At 42.0% G+C, this 26,132-nt stretch overlaps 1 protein-coding gene across 4 annotated transcripts in view; it reads left to right on the top strand.

Annotated features, from left to right (window-relative positions):
* Nucleotides 1-21,260: 21,260 nt before the first annotated feature.
* The window catches only part of LHFPL3 (LHFPL tetraspan subfamily member 3), a 392,623-nt gene continuing 387,751 nt past the window's right edge, over nucleotides 21,261-26,132 (top strand). For all 4 annotated transcript variants that reach the window (XM_084897863.1, XM_084897865.1, XM_084897864.1 and 1 more), the window contains exon 1: nucleotides 21,261-21,867. In XM_084897863.1, coding sequence (XP_084753989.1) covers nucleotides 21,426-21,867 — 442 coding nt within the window. In that variant the 5' untranslated portion in view covers nucleotides 21,261-21,425. The remainder of the gene's footprint in view (nucleotides 21,868-26,132) is intronic.

The raw sequence follows: 26,132 nt of genomic DNA, 5'->3' as shown, positions 1-26,132 counted from the left end.
ACTAGACACTGAACTAGGCTATAAGCCCCCAAAGTTGCCCCCCTATTTTCCTTCTCAACAGAATGTCTTCACCTGCCCAATAGTGATGATAATACTGTAGGCAAGGTTTCTTGTGCTCCGAAGGCTCTCGGTAGATGTTGAAAGAAAACTTGTAAGAATATTTGAGAGTGTGTTAGTCTTTTCAGGCCATAAATTCACAGAATTTAAAGTTCTGGATTTTCCCACAGAACTTAAATGAGTGGGATTTTTGGTATTTGTGAGAGATTGGGGAGAAAGGTCAGATAGAGCATCAGTTTCCGCCCCCCCAGTGTTTGCCTTAGTAAGACAGACCTGACCCCTAGTGGAAACAATTTATTCTTAGCTCTGTTACAGAGCCAGAGCCCAGCCCTGTGCTAAGCAGATGTTGAGGACATATTCACTGATGGACTGATTGGCTAATTGAAAATTCTTAACTTTTATAAAACAAAAATCATGTGCATTTTATGTACATTCATAAAAAATACTCAGGAATAGACTTTGTTTCACAAAAATATTTAAAAAAAATACTTTTATTGATTTCAGAGAGGAAGGGAGAGGGAGGGGCGGAGAGATAGAAACATCAATGATGAGAGAGAGTCGTTGATTGGCTGCCTCCTGCACGTCTCCCACTGGGGTTCAAACCCACACTCTGGGCATGGGCCCTGACTTGGAATCGAATTGTGACCCTTGCTTCATAGGTTGATACTCAACCACTGAACCACGCTGGCCAGACTCACAAAAATCTTTTTTTAAATGTGACCCCAAACTACCCTTTATAAAGCTAATTATTGTTTAAATATTTATGTGAACCTTTCTATATATTATAAATAGACTCAACAGCATTTTGCAAACAGATTTATTACCTATATAGTGTGATCCAGTCAATTAAAGTAAAATCCAATTAAAATGCAACCACCTCCGAAGTAGGGCTCAGCAGATGTTTAACAGCTCACAGTGACACCTCACAGCAGTGCAACTTAAGTAATAGTTGACAAACGAACATGAAGAATTCTATATTCTATTTAAGCTACAGGAGCAACAGAGAGAAGCAGAATGTAATTATCCAAATTAGAAATTCTCTGTGACACTGAGGCCACCATCTCTGCTGGTCACAGAAGGGCCAGGGCATATTTTATTGATCACATGCAGCCAAGAACGCTGCTTTATGTCTCTCTGATGGACAGTCCCCTCAGGCACATGGCCTCCCCATGCTCCCATGGTGAGAATTCACAACAAAGCTGGGAATGCTCGTATGAATTTCAAAAAGGCAACCCCTGACTCCTTATTCTCCTACCCTAGGGCTCAGAACAGGGCTTGACCACCAGACTGTCTACAGAAGTAGAATCTGATGTAATTAGCCATAGTGTCTCTTTTTGCCTGGTGCTTGAGGACATTACTTGCGTTCAACTTGATCCTGAGTCTGGAGGGAGTGGAAAACATTCTGACCACTTTGTTCTGTGATTTTCACATTCATTGCTGCTGAAGACCAAGGAATACTAAGGTGGGTTGGGGTTTCATCTATAGATAGAGATATGATTTGAAGAGAGTAACTACACAGTATCACAGCAGCCTTACAAAGAGTAACAAGATCAACCACTATACAGGAAAAAAAATGCCTGGATAAAGATCAGAATATGTCTTTCTTTCTCCCAGATGTGAACTTGTTCTGCATCTACAAGGCAGCTCAATCATTCTGTATGTACTAACCACGTGCTTATTATATTGCATTTAATTTAAATGTTTGATAGAATTGGTTTCCAGAGAGAAATGAAAAAGAACAGCCTCTTGACTTCAGTTTAGGTTGAACCTAATGGTAATTTGACTCAATTTTGCCTTAACCTGATAGAATTCTAAAATTAGAAACAAGCAGAAACATGTGAAAGGGTTTGTCTCTGGGACAAATTTCTGCATCAACTAGCCATTGTAATTTATTATATAATTCATTCGTTTTCATAATCCACCTGCAAACTACCTACTGACACATACAGAAGGAACAGTTATTCTGTCCTGCATGCGGAGGAGTGGGCATCTCCACACTTTGATGAAGCGGGGAGCCAGCAGGTTCTGGCAAAGGCACTGTTTACCTCTAAATCACAGTCTATTTAGATGTCCTTATCACAATTTCCACAGTAAGAAAGGTAACAAAGGCTGCTTAGATATTAGTATAGGACCTCACCTCTTGCCTGTGGATTATAGAGATTAAATACTGAGGTGTTTTCCTCCTATGTAAGAAAAATACAACTCATTAGGATGGTTCTATGGACCTGATTTTGTCAAGATCAAGCAGATACAAACCAACGTGTTGTTGTTGTGTTTTTGTTTTGTTTTTAATATATTGACTTTTTACAGAGAGGAAGGTAGAGGGATAGAGAGCCAGAAACATCGATGAGAGAGAAACATCCACCAGCTGCCTCCTGCACACCCCCTACTGGGGATGTGCCCGCAACCAGGGCACATGCCCTTGACTGCAATAGAACCCGGGACCCTTCAGTCTGCAGTCCGACACTCTAGTCACTGAGCCAAACCAGTTAGGGCCCAACATGTTTATTACACACCAACTGTGTGCACACAACTGTGTTGAGTGCTAGGAAATACATAAAAATGAACACAATGACATCTCAAATCCTTTCAATAGCTCAGATATCTAAGGAGATCAGAAGAAAAAAAACTAGAAAACAAGGTCATCTAGCACATTTATGGTAGAACCAGAAATCATATTAGAACTTCTTTTAGTAGTCTGGTGCTTTCCTCTCAGAAGTTCATCAGAAAAGAGCCCAGGAGTTGTCATGGCAGCAGTAATATAGGAAAGTGAGTCTCTAGCCTCTAAGTTTCCTTTTTCACTTTGCTAGTGATGACACTAAATAGCAAAGAATGGTCCCAAACGATGTGTAAAATGTATAATGTTTATGAATTAGCCTCAGTTAACTCGTACAGCAACCTTTAGTTTCTAAACAAATAATGTGCTGACAAATGTTAAAGAGAGTAGAGACATATCTGATGAGTTTACAATGCATCCCGTTCCAATAAAACAAAATAATATGGCATATGGTTGGGTTTACTGCTGGTCGCTCCATTTCAAACCTGATTAACACCATGTGTAGTTTCAAGTCCTGAATTTTGCACAATCTTTATGACATATTACTGTAATACATCTTATTTCAGCCTTCATATTCCTGGTTGCCAATCAGCATACACATAATCTAGTATAATACACTGGTTAAGATAATGAAGTTTGGGACCGCATAGACCTAAGTTCAAATTCCAACACTGCCACTCATTTGCTGGGCAATCTTTGGTGACTTATTTAATATTCCCAAATTTCAAATTCCTCATTTGTCAAATGGAGATAACTATAATTGTAATCCCTCTTATAAGATTGTTGTGAGGGTTAAGTGAGATAATGTGTATAAAAGCACTTAGCACATATTAAACACTCTAAATATTACATGTTATTATACATGAAATACTGCTCATGATCTATAGGCATGGATATTTTAAGCAATTTTTTAAATTACAGAAAAATTAAAGTTCTTAGAATTGCAATTGTCAGCCACTTCATTTTACTTCCACTTCTATTCCTGATTTGGTGTATTTATTTTCTCAATATTTGGAAGCACTTCTCCAAGACAACTCGGCCAGTTTTCCTCTGGAGCTCTTCCTGCTTTATTATGTTTCTGCTTGGGTCCCAATCTCAATCATAATTGAGAGGCAAGTTCTGAGAGACAAGGCTCATCTTAATCCCAATTTGTCTATAGTTGGTAAGTGAGAAAAATAAAGGATATACATATGTCACATCTGTAAAAATAAAGAAAATAGAAGATTGGGCAACAGCTGGCCAAATGTTAAAATCAATAAGAATAATGAACTCAAGAATAATGTGAGATGACAACCCCACGGCAAAAATTAAAATACTAATTCAAAAAGATATATGCACCCCTATGTTTATTGCTGCATTATTTACAATAGCCAAGGAAACAACCTAAGTGTCTGAATGGATAAAGAAAATGTGTTAAATACATATGAGGGAACATTCTTCAGCCATAAAAGGAATGAAATCTTGTCCTTTGTGAAAGCATGCATTGACCTAAAGGGTATTATACTAAGGGAAATGTCAGACAGAGGGAGACAAATATATAATTTCACTTATATGTGGAATCCAAAAAATAAGATAAATGAACAAACAGAAAAAACTTATTGATACAGAGAATATTTTGATAGTTGCTAGCTGGGAGGAGTATTGCGGGGGGGGGGGGGCGGGGGGGAGAGGTGTGAAAAAGGTGAAAGGGATTAAGAAGTACAAATTTCCAGTTATAAAAATAGTCACTGGGATATAAAGTACAGCATAGGGAATATAGTTAATAATGTAATAACTATGTATGCTGTCATGTGGGTATTAGACTTACTGGAATGATCACTTTGTAAAGTATTTAAATGTCTAATCACTATGTTGTATACCTAATACAAAATTGTATGCCAACTGTAATTTTAAAATAAATTAAAAAATGAATTTTTAGAAATTTTAGTAAAAAAACATGCAGAAAAGGCTGGTAAGGTCTAATAAATAGGAGAGGATTATGATAAGGCTTATTGTGTTCACTTGTTCTATAGGCAAAGAAAGGTCATAATCAGCTAACTGAGGTCCCATTATTTGGTCCAAGGAGTTCTGGTAGTACACAGAGAAGGATTTGGAGAAGAGTGAATTTCTTGACCCCAAAATAAAACTTTTACCATCAGCTAACAGCTATGGGTTAGGAATACAAACTTGAACCAGGCTGCTTGCCTTTATTTTTATTTTTTTATTGAAGGATGACATACATATAGAAGCACAGAAGTTTTGTGTACAGCTTGATGTGTTTTCACGAAGTGAACACATTCATGGACCCACTACTCAATCAGGTAAAAAAAAAAAAAAATTGAACATTATCAGCATGGCAGAAACTTCCTTAGGCCCCTTCCCAGTCATTACTTTCCTATTATTGTCAATTAGTTTCATCTATCTTTTAACTTGGTAAATAGTTTACATGTCCCTAGACAAAGATACAATATATAATCCTGTGTTTGATTTCATCAACAATATTCTTGTGATGCGAGACAGTATTTTATAAGAAATATATATTTGGTCTTTGACCTTGTTCCTGGCTCCTAAAACCCTTGGGATTTCCTAAGTGGTGAGATCAATAAAGGTGTCTTCTGTTAATGGATTTTTGGAAAGCCCTGAGGTAATTTAAGGATGTGGCTGGCTGCCAGGGGACCCAACTTTAGTGATTAGAGAGTTGGAACTCTCAGTTCCAAACCCCAAACTTGATGGGGTGGAAGGAGAAGAGAGGGACTGGAGATTGAATAAATCACCAATGACCAATGATTTAATCAGTCATGACTTTGAAATGAAGCCTCCGTAGAAGCCTCGAAGGAGGGTTTTTGAGCTGGTGAACATGTAGAGGTGCTGGGAGAGTGGTCTTTTTTATTTTAGCCTTACTGGTGGATGTGCAGTGTTAGCTCACTATGGTTTTGATTTTCATTTTCTTGGTGAATAATAAGGTTGAGTGTATTTTCATGTTTACTGATCATTTGGTTATCCTCTTTTGTGAAGTGCTTGTCCAAACCATTTGCACATTTTTCTATTGTATTGTTTGTCGTATTGATTTGGTAAAAATTTATTTAAATTTATTTATTAAAGGTTTGTAAATAGCCAAAATAAAGCCAATGAATTGCTGAAGTACTAATTAGTAAACATTTTTCTGTGCTCACACCAAAAAGACAGTTTATAAACTAGGATCACACAAAGCAAAACATGGAATGAGGTTCAAAGAAGTGACCAAAGCAGACGGGTTTTATACTTTTTAAACAAAGACAATTGTTTGTGAAGAATTGACAAAAAGGTTTGGTCTTGGGGTAGCAGATCACTGAAGTACTGTAACAAAATTTGTACAACCTCACCACTCTGAATTCCCTGTCTCTGGTGATAAGAACACCTCTCTTTCTCTTGCTACAGAGAGGGTAGCTTTCACATGGGGTCTGCAAAGAAGGGTCAGAGTATCCTTCTTGCACCAGCTGTTTCTTAAATAAATGTAATTCAAAATAATCAATATGCCAAAGTGGCATATTTTGGGGCTGCCTGCCCTGAATGCCATCATTAGTCTTGCAATATAAGCTATTATAGATTAAGCTTTGCTTGTGGGAGTAAATTGGCCATCTGCTAAGGGAACTGTCAAGGCTGGTCTCTATTTGCTTTTGATCTTAACAATATCTAAAAATTATTCTGGATATCATTCCTTTGTCAGATATAGATAATGCAAATATCTTCTCTCAAACATTGTTTTTATGTATTATTTTTACTCCCATAACAGGGCCTTTTGAACCATAGAAGTCCTAATTCTAATACAGTCCAACCTGTCAATGGTATAGTGGTTAAGAAAGTAGGGTCTGAATTTGGACAGATAAATATTAAAACCCCAATTCTGACTCTTTAAAAATTATTTTTTATTGATTTCAGATAGGAAAGGACAGGGAGAGAGAAATAGAAACATCAATGATGAGAGAGAATCATTGATTGGCTGCCTCTGGCACACCCCCTATTGGGGATTGAGCCCACAACCCAGGTATGTGCCTTTGACTGGAATCGAATCTGGGACCCTTCTGTCCACAGAACTACTCTATATCCACTGAGCCAAACTGACAAGGGCCCCAGTTCTGGTTCTTATTAACCTGTGCGACCTGGGCAGATAGTTTTACCTCTCTAAGCTCAAGTTTCCTTACCGATAAAATGGGAATAGTGATCTCATCTCCCACAAGGCACTGCTGTGAAGATTAAATAGGATAATTTGTGTGAAGCCCTTAGAACACTATTAGGTGGGCAAACTTTTGTTATTATGCTCCACATCATTATCAATGTAATGCTCATTATTTCTTGTTAAACTATCCATGTAATAAAACTACAGTTTTTAAAAGGTTCACATCATGGGGTAAACATAATTAATTTGTTCATATTAACTTCAATATAGAAACATAATTTCCTGGTGCTGTTTGGTATTATACTGCAGGTCTGGATCAGGAGTGGAGAAAAGAATTTTCTCACTGTCTAGAATCTGCAAGACTAGAAAGCACTTGATTTGCCAGCACAGTTGATGCTAACTCTTCAGTTATCTCATCCCAATTTCATGTTTAATCATGTTAGTTATGCTTAATACAGTGAAATTCCACCACACTATGTAGATATTTCATTGAAAAAAAAAACACACACACACACCACATATTTTATTATTTTCCCTTTAACATCACAGGGAAAACATTCTCATCATCACATTTAAACACTTGTTCATCTAAATTCACCTGAAATTTCATTAAATAATTCCCTAGAAGTAAAATATGCATTTTGGGGAATTTGTTGAAAACACTATGGTATCAGTCACTGTGCTGTTGTCTTGATTTTTAAAATATACTCTTGTTCCACAAGATACTAGGGCAAACTGAGAATTAGGTTGTTCACCTAATGAACTTATAATACATCCAAAACAAACATGAAGACAACCAAAGTGGGAAGGGGAATGATTTAATATTGTGAGGGTGGGCTTAAAAATTATAAACTGATTCAATGCTTTCAATATTGTTTCACACACACCATCATTCTACAAAGGTCATGCAGAAACTGGCCATCCAGAACAAAATTGGAAGCAATGAGCCACAATGGATACAATGCATGGCTTGGTATTTACTGAGCATGTCCTATAGCCAAATATTTTTTCTGTGCTTCCCGTGGATTATCTCTTTTAACCTTCCCAACAATACTCCAGGAGTACCATTTTGTGCCCATAGCACAATTAAAGAAACTGAGCCTTAGAAAGAATAAATAATTTGACCACAGTCACATAATCAATAAATAATAAGCCACAATTCAAACCCCATTAGCTAGACTCAAGGTCTGGCCCTCTTTACTCTGCTCTTTTGCATTCTGTCAGTAGACAATTCACTTTTGGGGAAGACTTGAACAGCACTTCTCAAGGTATGCTCAGTTTAATTATAGTTATGTACCCCTGCCACAACCATTATAACCTCACCAGCTTAAACATCAGCCATGTCACAGTGAATCCATAAAGTCCCTTTCTTTCTACGTATCCAGTAAGACATACCACAAAGCATGCAAAAGTACAACCAAGACCCTAAACCATTCCAGATGTGTTTGTTCAGAAGAGATGTCACTGAAAATGCTTTGATCAGGTATTTCTATTATCCTTGTAATAGTCTTCTAAGCTGCTTCTCTAATAATCCCATAATTATCATCGGCCTGAACCCAGTATCATCACAAAGATTAGAATGGGACAATGCAGTAGATTTCAAAAGCACAAAAATTGGAAATAAAAATAGGAAGAATAGACTAAATAAGAATAAGAGAGTGGGCAGAAATAAAGCATAGTTGGAATGTAGACTAGGTGCAAAGACATAAATCCCTTTGTTTGTGACTCTTTGATGTGCTGTTTTGATGGTTTGTTCTGCTGTATTCAATTATTTAAATGGTTGATTGAAAAATACTTTGTGAGTGACCAAATATTCAATCTGATTTAGTGATCTTGACAACCTAATCTGGATATTTTTCAGTGAAGTACGAATCTCATTTACTATATATATTCCAGTTATCTCTTGCTGTGGAACAATGCCCCCCTCCCACACCCCAAACAATAGCAACAACAACTTCATGGCTTAAAATAATAGCAATCATTTATTTGTGTGCAGGGCTTTGCAGAGGTGGCTTCACTGCTTCCCACAGCAATCGCGAGGGAAGCTCAACTAGGGCTTGAAGATCCATTTTCAGGATGGTTCACAGCCAGGGCTGTTGGGCGGTGCTTGCTGTTCAGCCAGGACTATGGAATAGAGGGTCTCAGTTCCTCAGCTTATGGGCTTCTCCACAGGCTGTTTGGACTTCCTCATGGCTTGTTGTCTGACTTCTAAGAACAAAGGTCTTAGAAGAACCAGATACAAGCTATCGCCTTTTAATGGCCTGGCCTCAGAAGTCACAATACTTCATTTCTACTACAATCACAAGTCAGGCTAGTTCCCACTTCTCAACAGGAGAAAAGAAACATTAAAACCACACATTAAGAAGAGCATGTGGGATGGGAGACATTGCTATGACCATTTCTGGAAAGTGCAACCTGTCACACCATATGTGTTCATTCATTCAGTCAATAAATATTTACTGAGCACTAAATTAGGAGTTATATTTTCAATGATGAAGAAAAATATACACTTACTGTCTTGTGAGGGAAGTATACATTATTCAAATAGTTACATACATAGATATCTATCCTATCTAATAAAAGAGTAATGTGCAAATTGACCATCACTCCAATACACAAGATAGCTGCCCCTTTATGGTCAAAGATGGCTTCCCCCATGCGGACGCAAGATGACTGCCACAAGATGGCCAGTTGAGAGGGACCAGGCCTGCAAGGAAGGGCAGTTGGGAGGGGACCCATGCATGCAGGGGAGAGCAGTTAGGGACAAACAGGCTGGCAAGGGAGTGGTTAGGGGGTGATTAGGCTGGCAGGTAGAAGCGGTTAGGGGCAATCAGGAAGGCAGGCAGGGGAGCAGTTGGGAGCCAGTAGTCCTGGATTGTGAGAGGGATGTCCAACTGCCTGTTTAGGCCTGATCCTACAGGAGCTGCCCCCTGGTGGTCAGTGTGCTCCGATAGCCAATCTCCCGTAGCCCTTCTCCTCAGCTGCTCCCTCCCCCAGCTAAGGCTCCAAGCACTTGAGAATCTGGGTTCAGGAAACCTATAGGAGGAGAGTGACCCAGATGCTGATCGAGGTAGAGTAGCAGTTTGGAGGGGGAAGAAGGGGCAAGGCGCAGCCTAATTGCAAAGATGTAAAGTAAGCACCATCACCATCTTACCTCTACCACTGCTCCACTCCCCCTCTGCCCCTGTCAGTCACTTCTAGCGTGACCCCACACCTTTCCAGGCTCCTAATCGCAGACTGGCTAGCGCTCCTATGGCGGTGTGCCACCATTGGCCAAAGTCAGCTACTATCATGCTTTGGGGTGAAGCCCCAAGCAAATGTGCGGCTGAGGTAGGGGAAACAACCTGTCTGTCTGTCAGCAACTCTGCCCCGGGGAGAGTGAGGCAGCCTGAGTGCCGGCAGCAAAGTAGAGCTGTAATTCCACCTCAGAGCATAGCTGGTGTTCAGGCTGTTTGGGCATGCTCTGTCTGTGGTCTTTCCTTGCTGCTACCTTAGCACATCTACACAACTAGATTGGAGCTGGCCGGCCAACTTCCTGCGGTCCCTCCTCTCCCAAACCCCCCTCCCCTTCTGCATGAATTCATGCACCTGGCCCCTAGTATAATTATAACAGTGATAAATTGTGCAAATCAGAGATCATGAGGGAGGTGTAAGAGGTCAGCAAAGGCTTCTTTCTGGAAAAATACATGAGTTAACCTTAGATTTTAGGGAAATATAAATTTCTCAAAGAGCATTCCACGCCCAGGGAACAGGATGTGAAAAGGTCCTCTAGCAGAAGGACAGAACATGGTGAGAACAAGGGCACCAAGAAGGCTCCTGTAGCTGGAGAAGCGAGTGACAAAGAGACTAGAATAAGTTGAGGATAATAGCAGTGTCCAGGCAGGAGCGCATTTTGCTTTTAGTCTCAAAACAACGAGAAGCCATTGAAGTGCTTTACGCAGAGGCAATGGTATAATCAGATTTGCATTTCAAAAACTATGCTGTCCTCGGTGTGAAGGATAAATAGGAGAGGGTGAAAGAAAGGAGGAAAATGATGTCCAAGCAAAAAGCAATGAATAACTTAGACCGGCCCAGTGGTAGAGATGGAGAGAATGGAACAGATGCAAGAAACAGATAGGAGGTCCTATATTTACTTGGGTCTCTCCCGAATTACTGGATACCAGTCCCTCTAGAGTAAAAGGGGTTAAATCCTAATAACCTTTTTAATCAATATTATTGATTTCCTACAGAGAGGAAGGGAGAGGCATAGAGAGCTAGAAACATCAATGAGAGAGGAACATCGATCAGCTGCCTTCTGCACACCCCCCATTGGGAATATGCCCACAGTCAAGGTATATGCCTTTGACTGGAATCGATCCCAGGACCCTTCAGTAGCTCTAGCCACTGAGCCAAAAACGGTTAGGGCCAAATCCTAATAACTACTTAGCCCAGCATCTAGAATTTTAGAGATAATTAAGGAATGTTTATTGGATGGATGAATGGATGAATGAACAGAAAGATGAATAAGAAAACAGACACACCTCTCCTCTTCGATTCTAAGTTCTCCTACCTCAGTGCCCTTATTCCTATTGCTCTCTCTTCCTATAATATCCGTTCTGCTTGTTCTTACTTCTCTCCATCCCCTCATTCATCCAACCCTCACCCAGGGAGCTTTCTTGAATCTCAGGCTAGTTACTGGGGATGTGCCCGCAACCAAGGCACATGCCCTTGACTGGAACTGAACCTGGGACCCTTCAGTCTGCAGACTGATGCTCTATCCACTGAGCCAAACCAGTTTCGGCGAATAAATAATATTTTTAAAAATATGTTTATTAGGTAGTATCTTTAAATTTTTACAGTTATATTATGAATATGTTAATTTGGCCTAAACCTGTTTGGCTCAGTGGATAGAGCATCGGCCTGCAGACTGAAAGGTCCTAGGTTCAATTCCAGTAAAGGGCATGTACCTTAGTTGCAGGCACATCCCCAGTAGGGGTTGTGCAGGAGGCAGCTGATTGGTGTTTCTCTCTTGATATTTCTAGCTCTCTCTCTGTGTCCCTCTCCCTTCCTCTCTGTAAAAAATCAATAAAATATATTTTTAAAAAAGAAAATGTTAATTTGAATTTCATTAGCTTGGTGGTTTGACATATTTAATTGTCAATTTCTTTTGGGTTGATCATTGCATGAGCAGGTTTTTAAAGACATATAAGGATTAGGAATTTAAATTCAATTTTGTGAACAGTCTTACTGAATTATAATTTACATGCCATAAAATATAACCATAGTAAGCACATAGTTCAATATTTTTTTTGTAAATTTCTACAGTTGTACAACAATCACCATAACCTAGTTTGAGAACTGTTAAATATCCCCCAAAAGAAAGTGAAGGGGTTAGCTAGAGAACATATATGCATACCCCATGGACATGGACAATAGTCTGGAGAAGGCCAAGGGAGGGGAAGGCAGGGGTGTGTGGAGGTGGGAAAAGGTTGGGGAGGAGGGACACCTGCAATCGTGTCAACATTTTTTAAAAAAATTTCCCCTCACTGTTCTCTTGTGCTCATTTGAAGTCAGTCCCTCTTCCACCTCCAGCTCCAGGCAATCACTAATCTGTCTCTCAATATTCTTCTTTTCTGGAAATTTCTTATAAATGGAATCTTTTGTGTCTGACTTCTTTCACTCAGTATAATGCTTTTGAGATTTATCCAACTTGTAGCTTGTATTTTTTTTTTCATTTTTGTGGTTGAAGACATTCTGTTGTATAGCTAAAATACATTTTGTTTATCCGTTCCCAGCTCATGGATTGTTTTCCAGCCAGTCTGACAATCACCATATTTTCATTGGAGTGTTTGGCACATTCTCTAATTTTGTTTAAGTTTAAAGTAAGTATATGTTTATTTTTACATATAACTTTTAAAATTAAACTTTTTATTTTGACATATAGATTCACATAGTTATAAGAAATAATACATAGGTATTCTTGTATACCCTTTACCCAGTCTCTTCCAATTGGTAACATTTTGCAAAACTAAGATATTGACATTGATCATTGATACAGTAGAGACACAGGTTATTTCTGTTAGCAGAAGGATCCTTTCCTTCCCACAGTTGCCTTTTTATGTCCATACCCACTTCCCTTCCATAGCCATTCTCTCCTTAACCCTCAGCAGCTGTTAACTGTTCTCCAGTTCTATAGTTTGGTTATTTTAACAATGTTATATAAATAGGATCGTACTGTATATACTCTGGGACAGACTTTTTCCCCCCACTCAGCATAATTCCCTGGAGATTCACCCAGGTTATTGCATCTTATATAATAAAATCTAATATGATAAGTGTCCAACCATTCGTCTGACGATTTTACCATTTGCTATGATGCACACTAACCACCAGGGGGTAGGTTAGCTTGCTGCTGGGGTCTGGCCAATCGGGACTGACAGAGCCATAGAGCCCTTCCTTGCACAGTCCCTCCCCAGCCCAATCATGCACCATTGGGGTCCCTCTGCCTGGCCTGTGCCCTCTAGCAATCAGGAACCCCTTGGGGGATGTCAGATACTCAGTTTTGGCCTGACCCTCACAGGCCAGGCCGAGAGACCCCGCATGCCCTGGGTCTCTAGTATATCAATAATTTGCTCTTTTTAAAAAACTGCTGAGTGATACTTAGTTTTGAAGGTCAGTTTTCCTGAATATAGAATTCTTGGTTTACAGTTATTTTTCCTTTTAATATTTTGAATATGTTATCCCAATGCCACTGGCCTTTATTGCTTTTAAGGTGAAATTTGCCATAAATTGTACTGTCATTCTAGTGTTCTATGATTTTTTTTTCTTGCTGTTTTCAGTATTTTAGTAGTTTAACTATGCTATATCTAGATAGGGATCACTTTGTGGTTATCCTACTTGAGATTTGTTGACCTACTTGGATTTGTAATGATTTTCATCGATAGTGAACATTTTAAAGATGATAAATTATAGCAATTCCGGATCCTGATTTGTCTCTCCTGAGAAGTTCCCTCCCCACCTCCCCCCAGGTCAGTAGTTTGCCTGAACTAACTTACAGAGTCTCTCTCCCTCATGGAGTGTTTTTAAATTATTATTCTTATCTAGCTTTTTTTTTATCCTGATTTCCTAAAGGTTTCCTCTGAGTCTGCATCGCTTAGCACTCAGACAATGATTGGGGCAATGGTTATGCTCAAATACATCAAGCCTGTAAAGTTTCCTTCCTCTGACAGTGGATTCAGGTATTTCTCAAGCCTTCCTCGGGTTTTTCTTTCACCAAGTCCTTTCTTTGGCTCCCATCAGTGTGCATGTCATTCTTCATTGGAGGGCTTATCTAGCTTTTCTATGGCTTTCTCATTTCCATTACATTTCTGACTACTCCACTGCTTGTCCCAAGTGGGACCTCAGGCTGGGAGAGTAATAGGTTTTCCACACTCGTCCCCTATTCTGCTTGTTAATTTCAGTGATAATGTTGCTTGGCATGGACTTTGTCCTCTACTCTGAATGAAGTCGTTTCCTTCTGGCAGAAGCTGATGATGTTCATTGCTGGTCTGTTCCACTAAACAATAGGCTGATTGAGCTGGGGTTAAGTAGGGAGGGATCTACTCCAGGCAAGAAAACCATTGATTCTCACTTTTCTTATGCAAAGTCCAGGAGTTCTTCATGAATAAATACCTCTCAATTTGTTATTTACTTTTGGTCAGTCTTCAGGGCCTTAAAATGGCTGTTTTAACAATTTTATTCAGTTTTATAGTTGTTTGGGGGGAGAGAATGCACTGACTTCTTCATGCTGCCATGAGTGAAAGTGTAGATAATAAAGTTTTATGCTTATAATATTTACTCTGTACATTCAAGTAACATCACAATAATACTAGTATAAGTCATTACTACGCGTACACTAGGGTGTTTTTGTTTTTCAGAAGGATGTACACTCAAGTTTGGAAAATACTGTTAGGCTTGTGAGAAGATAACATAAATTTATTCCATTTTGAAACTAAATGCCATTTCTGATAAGTACACTTCACTAGGCAGAATCATATATCATATCTGAATCAGTGTAAAGTTACATTCATTTTGAATTTAGCTTCTCGGGGGACATTTTTTCCAGCTTATTAATTTTTCCATGGGAAAAAAAACAACAACCATAGCAAGAAAAGGCAGAGTCTTCAATAAAAGAGTGAGTAGGATTCAAAATTCTATCGTCTTTAAGCAAAAATCAACTGTTCTTTTCAGAAAACATTTGAAAAGTAAGTTGATGTTAAAGTTTTGCCAGAGAATGCATGGCATAAATTTGATTAAAGTTCTTGATTCTTCACTCATTTGTTTCCCATAAAGGGATTTTATATCCCTAGTACTTTTAGCTTCTTCATATTATATGCTTTGCCCCATGGAATATGAGATGACATGCTGCATGCTGTATTTCAGCAGAAGTTTCAGATAAAGTTTTATAATTTGCCTCAGCCTCTTATATGCCAGTCCTTGGGCCAACAGCATGTCCCAGATTGAGCCTGCTCCTTCAACTTGCACCTCAGAATGACAATATCAGCAAGCCTGCAGTCAGATCCACTGACTGGAGTAGGACCTTAGCCAAACAACACCATCATGTGTGTAGGTTAGAAGTAAATGTTTGTGGTTATAAGCCACTGAGAGTTTGAGTTGCTTCTGCAGCAAACACTGATTAAAATGGGCATAAACTTGTGCCTCTTCTACAAAAGCACTGAACTATATCAAAATCAAAATTTTTGTGTCACTACAGCAGTAAAGGAAAGCATCTAGATTGGTTTGCTTCACATATATTGATAGATGGGTGTTTGGGGTCATAAGACTTAAAATATATGCTCTGTGGCTTGGGGAGATTCTGAGAAAAGCTGAAACTGAGATTTGGGAGACTCAAGTGATTGTAGGAAAGACAAGCTTTGTGGATAAAGTTGTCTTCAGTTGACAATCCAGGCAGTATTTTCAAATATTAGTCTCAATTTGAAGATACTAGGGTATATATTCCAAATGAAGGCTTTGATTTTCAATGAAAGTGCACCTTGAGTGGGAAATTTCATGAAGCAGGTTCAGATGAACAACAGATATCCTCTCTAATAAAACAGTAATATGCAAATTGACAGTCACTCCACACACAAGATGGCCACCCCATGTCAAAGATGGCCACAACCATGTGGACACAAGATGGCCATCACAAGATGGCCCGCAGAGGAGGGCAGTTAGGGGGATCTTAGGCCAGCAGAGGAGAGCAATTGGAGGGACCAGGCCTGCAGGGGAGGATAGTTGGGGGGACCCTAGGCCAGCAGAGGGGGGCAGTTGGGAGGGACCAGGCCTGCAGGGAAGATCAGTTAGGGGTGACCAGGCTGGCAGGGGAGAGCAGTTGGAGGGGGACTGGGCCTGCAGGGGAGGACAGTTGGAGGTTGCCAGGCCTGCAGGCAGGACAGTTAGGGACAACCAGGATGTCAGGGGAGGGCAGTTAAGAGTGACCAGGTCAGCAGGAGAGGGCAGTTAGGAGCAATTGGGCCAGCAGGGGAGCACTTAACTGTCAATCAGGCTGGCAGGGGAATGGTTAGGGGTGATCAGGCTGGCAGGCAAAAGTGGTCAGGGGGAATCAGGCAGGCGAGTGGTTGGGAGCCAGCATTTCTGAATTGTGAGAGGGATCCCTGATTGGAGAGGGTGCAGGCTGGGCTGAGGGGCACTCCCCCCTCCTCCCACTCCCCCGTACACAAATTTAGTGCACCAGGCCTCTAGTGTGTGTGTGTGTGTGTGTGTGCATTTTTTAAAGATCAGAACAATTATCTAGTACTAGATTGAAAGAGAACAAACCTACACATTAAGCTTAAAACTTTAATATAATATTGTTCCATTATAGACTTAAAAATGATACTGAAGTGATGACCCCGTTTTCATCCTATTTTATTCACCAGAGGTCACTACTTACCTTCAGACGGCATTGTTCTGAAATAATCAAGGTCTTACAAGGTTAACAGAGAGATGGCTTTCCTAGCATAGGCTGTGGAGGTGATCAGCCTTATGAGAAAACAACTTAAGCTCTTAGCTGGGTTCTGGAAAAATGAAAAGAATTTATAAAAGGGGTTCCTCTTACACAGAATCCATTCAAAGCAGAGGAAAAAGGGGAAGAAGGAGAATGACTGATACTCCTATTTCCTATTTCTTTTCATGTGTGGAGCTAACATCTCTTTGCAAAGGGGTATAGACTGAGGTGCGATGAAATCAGAGCCTTGTATCGGATATCGGATCTTGCTTTGCAGGGACCTTGAACACTCACGCTGAGTCTGATTGCCGCTGCTAACCTAGTGACTGATTAACTAAGAGATGTTTCTGAAAAGCTGTAAAAAGAAAACTAAAGTGGGAGAGGGGCAAAAGGAAACCCTTGGCAAGTGAAAAGAGCTTCATTATTGGAATCTTTGTATTCTGGAATGGGATCTGATATTGACCTTGCTGATAGCACCAGAAATCAATGAAAAGATTTCAGAAATCATCTCTTTCTCCCTTTCCCAAGGTCATAGCAAGGACTCGCCTGAGAATTAAGTACCCATTGCTGAAAAAATATAACAATTGGATTTCAGAAGGGATTTTCTTTTTTGTTTTTGTTGTTGTTAATCCTCACTTGAGAACATTTTTTTTCATTGATTTTTAGAGAGAGTGGAAAGGAGGGGGAGAGAGAGAGAGAGAGAGAGAGAGAGAGAGAGAGAGAGAGAGAGAGAGAGAGAGAGAAAGGGGGGGGGGGGGCACTGAAGAGTTGGTTGGACACTTGTGCCCTTGACTGGGAATGGAATCCATGACCCATCAATCTGACAGCCCACACTCTAACCACTGAGCATATTGGCCAGGGTAGAAGGGATTTTCAATTTTAAATAAAAATTCTGCACCACTGGAGTCTGATATTTCTTGTTACGTTTTGCCTCATTTTTTTTTCTTCAAGTACTGGGTTTTGTCATTTTTTGCAAAGTCACTCTGGAATAGTCTTTATAGAAGAGAATAGAATTTTACTATAGAAGGAGACCTTACAATTCATCTGATGTGCCCTCTCCCTCGCAATGATTCTAGAGGAGAAAATGGAGCCCCGAGAGTCCTATGCTCTCACAGTAACCCAGAGGGCATATGCCGCAAGGTCTGGATCTGCAGTCTCTTGCCCTCCATGGCTTTCACACTTCCCAGATAAGTTTGGGATAAAAACATTTAGGCCTTTAATTCATCCAGATCCTTTTTAGTAGTGTCACGCAGTCCGAGTTTCCATTGTGAAGTTTGAGAGTTGAGTGTTCAGTGTTTCTAATTTGATGCTGTCAATGACACTAACTTCTACTAGTTATGTAGCACATATGAATCATGTTATAGTTTCAAAATAGTTTTCTATCAATAGTAACTTCTTAGCATGAATCAGGCTAGTTTGATTATTTCTTCCTCCCCAATTTTCCTGGTCACATCATATTTGATGAATGTCATTAGTTGTCCAGATGCATAGCTGTCTGAACTCCTCAAGTCTGCCTGACGCCAGAGAAAGTTCTAGAGTAAAGGTAGGGGCAGTTTTACTTCTGTGGTTTCCGGTTGCCAAGGACAAAGTTGGAGATGGGCAACGGAGGAATTTGGGAGATGTAGAACAATCTGCCTTCATTGGTGACAACCAAAACGTTTACAGGTGTTCTGCTTATCTCTGATTTCAAGTCTTGGTAAATGCTGCTTCATTCTGGAAATCCGCTGTGGTGCAGGGCAGGATAAAGGTGTGAAGTAGGGCCTTTGGTCCAGAGGGTTTAGTTTATCCCTGACTGATTCCTCACCTCAGGAGGGGTCACTTTAGATTGGGAACACACCAACACTGACCTATTCCCAGTTGCTCTTGAAAAGAGGAGACATTTTGAGTTTGCTACTTGGCATAGTGATTCTAAGCACGAGCCCAGAGGCAATTCCAAACCTAGTACAAGAATAAGGCTCTTCTTGGGCATGACTCAAGTAGAAAAGCTCTTTGAATCACAGCATTTGAATCTGAGTCACTCGCCAATCTTTTCTTTGTCTTATAAAGGCAATTTAAGCACGGAGATCTAAAGTAGGCTTTCTGATTCTCAGCCATTCCCCTCTTAGCAAACTCCCATCTCTACCACCCAATGGGAATAGTAAGGTCTCTTTTAAGTATTGATTTTAAAGAAAAACCACTTCCTACAAGCAGGTTTGGAGATGTGAGGGCTTGGGAGAGTTATTGGAAATTACTGTCCCTTCATGCTGTTAAGCTATCTCTGAGCCTGGGACACATGACCTCCCATATATCCAATTTCTCTCACCTTCCCTCTCTCTCCCTCCATGTTAAAACTCTTCTGATTTTCAGATTTACTGGTAACTTCAGGGGAGTTAAGGCTAATGAAACTTAACGGAAGTTCTGACCTTCCGTTGCCACCAATGCACTAATGATGCATCATCACAAATTATATTTTTAAAGACTTGCTGGTGTTATATTGGGCCAGCTCATATTTAGGTCATCCTTCCCACCTCCCCCAAATGCTTAGATTTTTAAAAGACCTCAGAGTCTCTACAACCATACTTGTAAGAAATTCTTACCTAAACTTCCATGTGTCATGCTACTGTTTCATTAGCTCCTCTTGATTTCCAAAGTCCTGCCTTGAACTATAATATCCACATTTCATACCTATAGGAAAAACTGAATGTAAGATTCTATTTAAAATTTTTTCTAAGTTTTGGCCTTGCATTATCTTGTGTGCCCCATTTTTCTTTTTCTACTTTCTCCCTTTCTCTCCCCATACAATCTCAAATCTTTAGGTTATCAGATGCGGGGCCTAGATGGTCTTCACCCTTAGAGTATGACCCCTCTTCCATATAATAATAATTTATATAGCTAAATACCTTTTGGAGCTTACCCCCCCCCCCCCCCCCCCCTGCAAAACTGAGCCATTCAAAGCTTTCTTACTCATTCCTGGTAGTTTCATATTTCACCTAGTATCTCATGTCTCTCCCTCGGCTCTAGTAAGGCTAATTGGTCACCAAGGCAAGACACTGTTTACATCTGTTTTTGCATTATAATAAAGTGTGCAATTAAGTGTAAACTTTGGGGTCTAATTTTACATTTGACAGAATTCTCTAACAGAATTCTCTCCTTTATGCTTAGAGAATTTAGTGGTCATATGGTTCAAAATGGGTTTGTTACCCAAATCTGCTGCTGCTGCTGCTGTCCAATCTTCTGCTTCCATTGTTTTGAGTGGGGATTATATGTTGTTGTTGGTTTTTAAATTAGAATCAGAAGGAACCAATAAGTAACTCATGGTAATAAAAAAATTGGAATTTGAAAGGCAGAGGCTATTAACAGAGCAATAGAAAGACTGGAAAGAGAAAACATTAAGCTAAGAAAACAGCACGAAGTGCAGGCATAAAACAACAATGCCTCATGCAAATGTAAGGAGCTGTGTATGGATAATTCAGGGGAAATTACTCTGAAAACAATTGAGATTACTGGAGCTTTGGGTGGTGGGGCAGGGAGAAATACCTGGAAAATTAAAAAGTCACCTATCTTCCTTATTGTATCTTTAACACCCAGCACAACACATAATTAAGTAATTTAACACTGGCCAAACTACCCAATGTTTTCAGGCAAACTATTTCTTTGGCAGCCACTGCCACGCCTTAGAAGTCCCATCTATGGCAGGCCTGTGGGAGAATTTGTGGGGAAAGTGACCTGACTGAAAAGAATGTCTCGGACATGTATTGGTTCACCTGGCTGCAGAGGTGGGAAAACCAACCGAAGAGGAATCCAGCCCCCGTTGAACAGATCTGAGACCACCCTGGAGGTGTCTTTTACATGATTGTCTGCCAGTTCCTGCCCAACTTCTGGTCTCCACCTGGCCGACTGGAGGCAGCCCTGGAGGTAGCAAGGGGCAGTTCTGTGGTCGTGGACAGGGAAGTGTCTTGGAGTCAGTACCTAGGGGTCGGGAAGGGAGGATGGGGAGGGGGTGAGGGGTGAGGGGTGCAGCACATCTGCTCTCCCTTGGAGTGTCTCGCCTGCACCTGCCGCGCTGCCCCAAACGCCTTTGCAAAAACGCCGAGGTCGAAGCACGTTGCTGTGCGGGGCTGAACAGCTCCGATTCCGCTTCGCGGAGCCTTGTCCCCTAACACCCACCGGGACCCCGGGGGGATCGCCTCCAGGATCCCCGTGGGTGTTCCCGTCCGTCCCCTCCTCCGATTGCCCCTTCGCCAGCGCCAGTCCCGCCCGCCACTTTGAGGGGCGTCCCGGGGTCACCGAAGCCCTCCCTCCACGCCCCGGGGCCCGGGCGGGCGGCGCGCACCGGGGCGCAGGGGAGGGGCGGGCGGCGCGGAGCGGGCGGGGGGCGGGCGGGCGCTCCACACCGCCCCGCGCGGGGCTCCTCGCCGTCAGCTGCAGCAGCTGCAGCCGCGGAGGGGAGAGGGGCGGAGGGTGGCGCGAAGGGCTGGCGCCCCGGCCGGGAGGGAGGAAGGTGGAGGGGGGGCCGAGGGGCAGTGCCAGGGGAGCCGGAGGGGTGCTCGGCGCTCCCCCGCCCTCCTTCCGGGAGCGGGGATGCGGACTCTGAAACTGGCGCTGCTGGGCTGAGGCGGAGGAGGAGGCACGGGAGTTGCTCGCCGAGGGTGCCTCCTGCGCGCGGGGAGGCGGGGGAGGCGGAGGGAGGACCGGAGCCGGAGGAGCCGGAGGAGGAGGCGGCGGAGGGGAGGATGCCCGGCGCCGCCGCCGCCGCCGCCGCCGCCGCCGCGATGCTGCCGGCCCAGGAGGCTGCGAAGCTGTACCACACCAACTATGTGCGGAACTCGCGGGCCATCGGCGTGCTGTGGGCCATCTTCACCATCTGCTTTGCCATCGTCAACGTGGTGTGCTTCATCCAGCCCTACTGGATCGGCGACGGCGTGGACACCCCGCAAGCCGGCTATTTCGGGCTCTTCCACTACTGCGTCGGCAACGGCTTCTCCCGGGAGCTGACCTGCAGGGGCAGCTTCACGGACTTCTCCACGCTGCCCTCCGGCGCCTTCAAAGCCGCCTCCTTCTTCATCGGCCTCTCCATGATGCTCATCATCGCCTGCATCCTGTGCTTCACCCTCTTCTTCTTCTGCAACACGGCCACCGTGTACAAGATCTGCGCCTGGATGCAGCTCACCTCCGGTGAGTGCGCGCTCACCTCCGCGGAGGGAGGCGCGGGGCGGGGGACCCCCGGGCGGGCTCCGGAGCCTGAGCCGGAGCCGGAGCCCGAGGGGCGGGAGTGGGAGGGACCCGGGCTGCGCGGGTGCTGAGCAACTTCATCCGCTCAGGCGTGGGGGGGTATGGGGTCGCTGGAACCCTTGGGAGGCCGGGAACCCCGGGGTTTCCTGGGACCCGGCACGAGCAGTCTGGTCTTGGGGCGTTTGAGAACCTCCCGAGTGCGGGGACGCCGCCCAGGAGGACCCTGGGAGGGCCGAGCCCGCTCAGAACTAAGGATGGGGAGAAGCTGGACTAAGGATGGGGAGAAGCTGAGTTCAGGGCGCGAACCGAAGCACCCCGAGGGGCTGGCACGGCGGGGCAATGAGCGGATTCTGGAGAGGCTGTCCTGGAAGGAGGCAGCCTGCTCTGTCCCTCTCCGGGACGGCTGGTTTCTGTCCTTGTTTCCATGTGTGTGTTAGGGTAGTGGCTGGAGTGGAATTGTTTCTCTCTCTGGTTCAGACAGTTGTAAAAAAAAAAAATTTTTTTATCATGCGTCTGGAAATGAAGACATCCTCATTGTTTTGGGGTCTGACCCTTTTAAGAAAAAGGTAGCTTAGCACTGTTCCTTAGCAATTAATTCCCCGAGGTCAAGCCTTCGGTGTGCGTCCTTGCCAGAGCACAGGTGCTTCCATTCCATCTTTAATAGATCAACCGAAGGACTTGTATACAGGCATATAAGTACAACCAATGGACACAAAACTCTGGGGAGGGAGGGCATGTATGGGAGAGGGGGGGGCAATGGTAAGATATGTACACAGAAAATTAAAAAAAACCACACACTTAAAAAAATAAATAAATAAACGGAGTGAGGACTTGAGAGAATCAAGGTCTCATTTTTGGGGGATGTGGCTTTAGGAAGATGGGCAGAGAGGAAAACCTGTTTCTTTGCCTCTTGGTGATAGATTGTGGTTAGCTGGAGCATATGAAAGTATTTTTTTTTTTTTTCCCTCTCTGAGCATCAAAGTTACTTTTAACCCAGAAAGGATGCGGTGTATTTCCTGGTGGCTCTGGAGAGGCATGAAACAAAACTGACTGCTTTCTCCACCTGCCATGGAGCTGATTCCCTCTCTGCCAGCCCCCTGGGGTGCCCTGCCTTCTGTAGGCAGACCCCATCCTCAGACACCTGACACCCTATTTCCCCAGCATTGGGGGGGGGGGGGGGGGCTTTTGGTTTTATGGATGGTCTGGCATGGAGGAACAAAGGATATCTTAGGCAGCCAATTTTTTTCTCTCATGTGTATTTTGTTTTATCTGATGGCGTTCTCACTTCAAAGATACTACTCCCTTCAAGATTTTGCAGTTATGTCTATGCTCTGGATAGTTTTCTGGGGAGTAAGGATGTGACCCCTGAGTTTACCAGAATGTCCTAGGATGATTAAGTCTTTACAGGTGCTGGACAGGAGAGAGAAGGTTCGTGATCTTATATTGATAGTTGGATATAAGAGAGGCTTGTGGGAGACTAAACCAGTGTGGAAGTGCTTGCTGTGTGTTAAGTTTGTGTGAGCTGCTTGGGATTCGCCATGAACTGGGAATGTGCCCATGTGAAAGGCAAGAGAAGAGCGCCAGTAGAGGCCCCCACACACATACCATTATCCCCCTGACTGTGAGAGCTCTCTGCTTTGCCTTCTGTTCCTCCATTCCAAACTTCTTGAAGCACCCCCCCCCCCGCCCCCATACACCCACTGTTTTCATATATAATGTAAACTTTTATGGCCATTTCACATGCAGACTAACGTTGGGATTTGGAATACGTTGAGGTATTATAGTTGTTCTTGACACTTAATTCTTGTTTGACTTTGAAGACAATAGGACATTGAGGATGCAGGTGTTTTAGGAAAAGAGGTGACCCTATGCAACTCATTTTAATTTTTTCTAAGTTAAATGACCTATTTAGACCGGTGATTCAAATTAGATTGTTTTTCAAAGGTCTGACAGTCATTTGCAAGTGATTTCTCAACAACATATTTCTAAATATTTTATTTTTATAAGATTTTTTTTTTTTTTTTACTCTAAACCAAAGGGGTTTTCTAAAAATTTCTTTTAAAAAGAAAGCAAGCTGTCTTTGGAAAAGAATTACCAGTTTTAGAGTTAATGCAAACTGCAACTATTACAATATTTTTTCATTTCTCTCCCTGGAATAGAGTACATAAAAATAATTTGTTCTATTTTATTTTTATATGGGTAGTGAAATATATGTCTTCCCCCCCCCAGAAACTTTATATAAATATACTTCCTTGTTTTCTATATGTCAATGCAAAATGTGATGGTAGCCTTTGTATTAAAGATGATACAAGGACATTTACTTCATTTCTGGAGTGGTACAGATCCTTAAGTTATAGGCTTATTTTTAAATCCTTTATTTGAAATTTATTTGATATTTTATTTCTAGATAAACTACAAAAAGTCATAACTTTATTAATGAAGTATATTAATTAAAAAGAATGGATAATGACAATCAGGCAGTTAAGTATCAGTCAATTATATTCACTTTTTTTTTTTTTTAGGAGTGGTTTACAGAGGATATTTATGAGGAATGTCATTTAATGTGGTTTTGTTTTTTTAAATATATTAGATAATGTATCCTATTTTATTATTTTTTATTGATTTCAGAGAGAGGAAGGGAGAAGGAGAGATTGAAACATCAATGATGAGAGAGAATCATTTATCAGTTGTCTCCTGAATGCCTCCTTCTGGGGATGGAGCCTGCAATCTGGGCATGTGCCCTTGATCGGAATCAAACCTGGGACCCTTCAGTCTGCAGGCTAGTGCTCTATCCATTGAGCGAAATCAGATAGGGCTAATGTGGTTTTGTTTTTACGTCTCGTGACACTAACAAGAAATTTAACATAATATATTATAAGTTACTTTCAAAGTTTAGTTTCCAGCATTTAATGTCCAGCATCCTTTTTAATGTTAAGGAGATTTTTCATACTTTTAACTGTTCCAAGGCTAATCTCAAGTGTAATGTGCTAGCTATGAAAGATGAGACTTAATGTACCATTTGCTTTTTAGAGACTGTTTAGCCCTCATTGAAAGTCAAATGATTAACTTGTGTATTTCGTTATCTAGGCATTTTAATATAGTAACATCATTAATTAAAGTCAGGCAGAATATAAAATCCCATATGAAATGATACACTAAGGTGATGAGGCAGGAGATTTTCTTGTGGCAATACAACATCAAGAATGATTCTTTTCCTGATTCTGAACAATAAACTAGAAAAAGTACTTAGTTTATTGGGCCTGACAATGATGTTGCTCTTCTATACAATTAATGGCGCTATTACGAACACCTGCCCTCTTCCTCTTGCTCTCCCCTCTAGCTCATTATTAACCTCAGTGGAGTGGAAACTTCAGAACTAGGAGCTAATATTATAGTCACACTACTGTTGGACATGGTCCTGTACTTATGGGCCATGCCTGAGGTAAAGACTGATGACATAAGAATATTACATTGCTTTCAGGAACAATCCAGGTTTCCCCGTTTCTCCTTTCTGGGCACTGTGCAGATATGCTCTTTGACGTGTCTGGGAGCCCGCCAAGCCTGCTCAGATGGGTGGCCCTGTGTGTGCAGAGCTATGATGCTGGTGCTCTGAAAAGGGAACAAGGTTGGGAGTTACTCAAGTTGCAAACTCAGCATTCAGGACCATCGCCAGTTCTTAGCAGTGGCTGATGCTGAGCAGTATGAGGAAGCAAGATCTTGCCTCAAAGAGCTGCTAATCCATCCTAAATTCAGTTACAGTTACGGAATGACCATTTGGGGATGGGGGGAGGTTCCCCTGCCAGAGTACTTTTGTAAAAAATATATTTTTATTGATTTTTTTTTACAGAGAGGAAGAGAGAGGGATACAGAGTTAGAAACATGGATCAGCTGCCTCCTGCACACCCCCTACTAGGGATGTGCCAGCAACCGAGGTACATGCCCTTGACCGGAATCGGACCTGGGACCCTTGAGTCCGCAGGCTGATGCTCTATCTACCGAGCCAAAATGGTTTTGGCCCCCCAGAGTACTTTAAACACTTCCCCAGATGCAGAGCAAAAAATGTATACTACCACTGAGGGTAGTTTCATTTCCTAACAACACATTCTACTTTTAAGAATTTTTAAAAATGTATATTTTATTGATTTTTTACAGAGAGGAAGGGAGAGAGAGATAGAGAGCTAGAAACATCAATGAGAGAGAAACATCGA

This window comes from Pipistrellus hanaki, assembly GCF_964339955.1.
Source record: "Pipistrellus hanaki genome assembly, chromosome: 10".
Lineage (NCBI taxonomy): Eukaryota > Metazoa > Chordata > Mammalia > Chiroptera > Vespertilionidae > Pipistrellus > Pipistrellus hanaki.
This window is presented reverse-complemented; position numbering and strand designations above follow the sequence as displayed.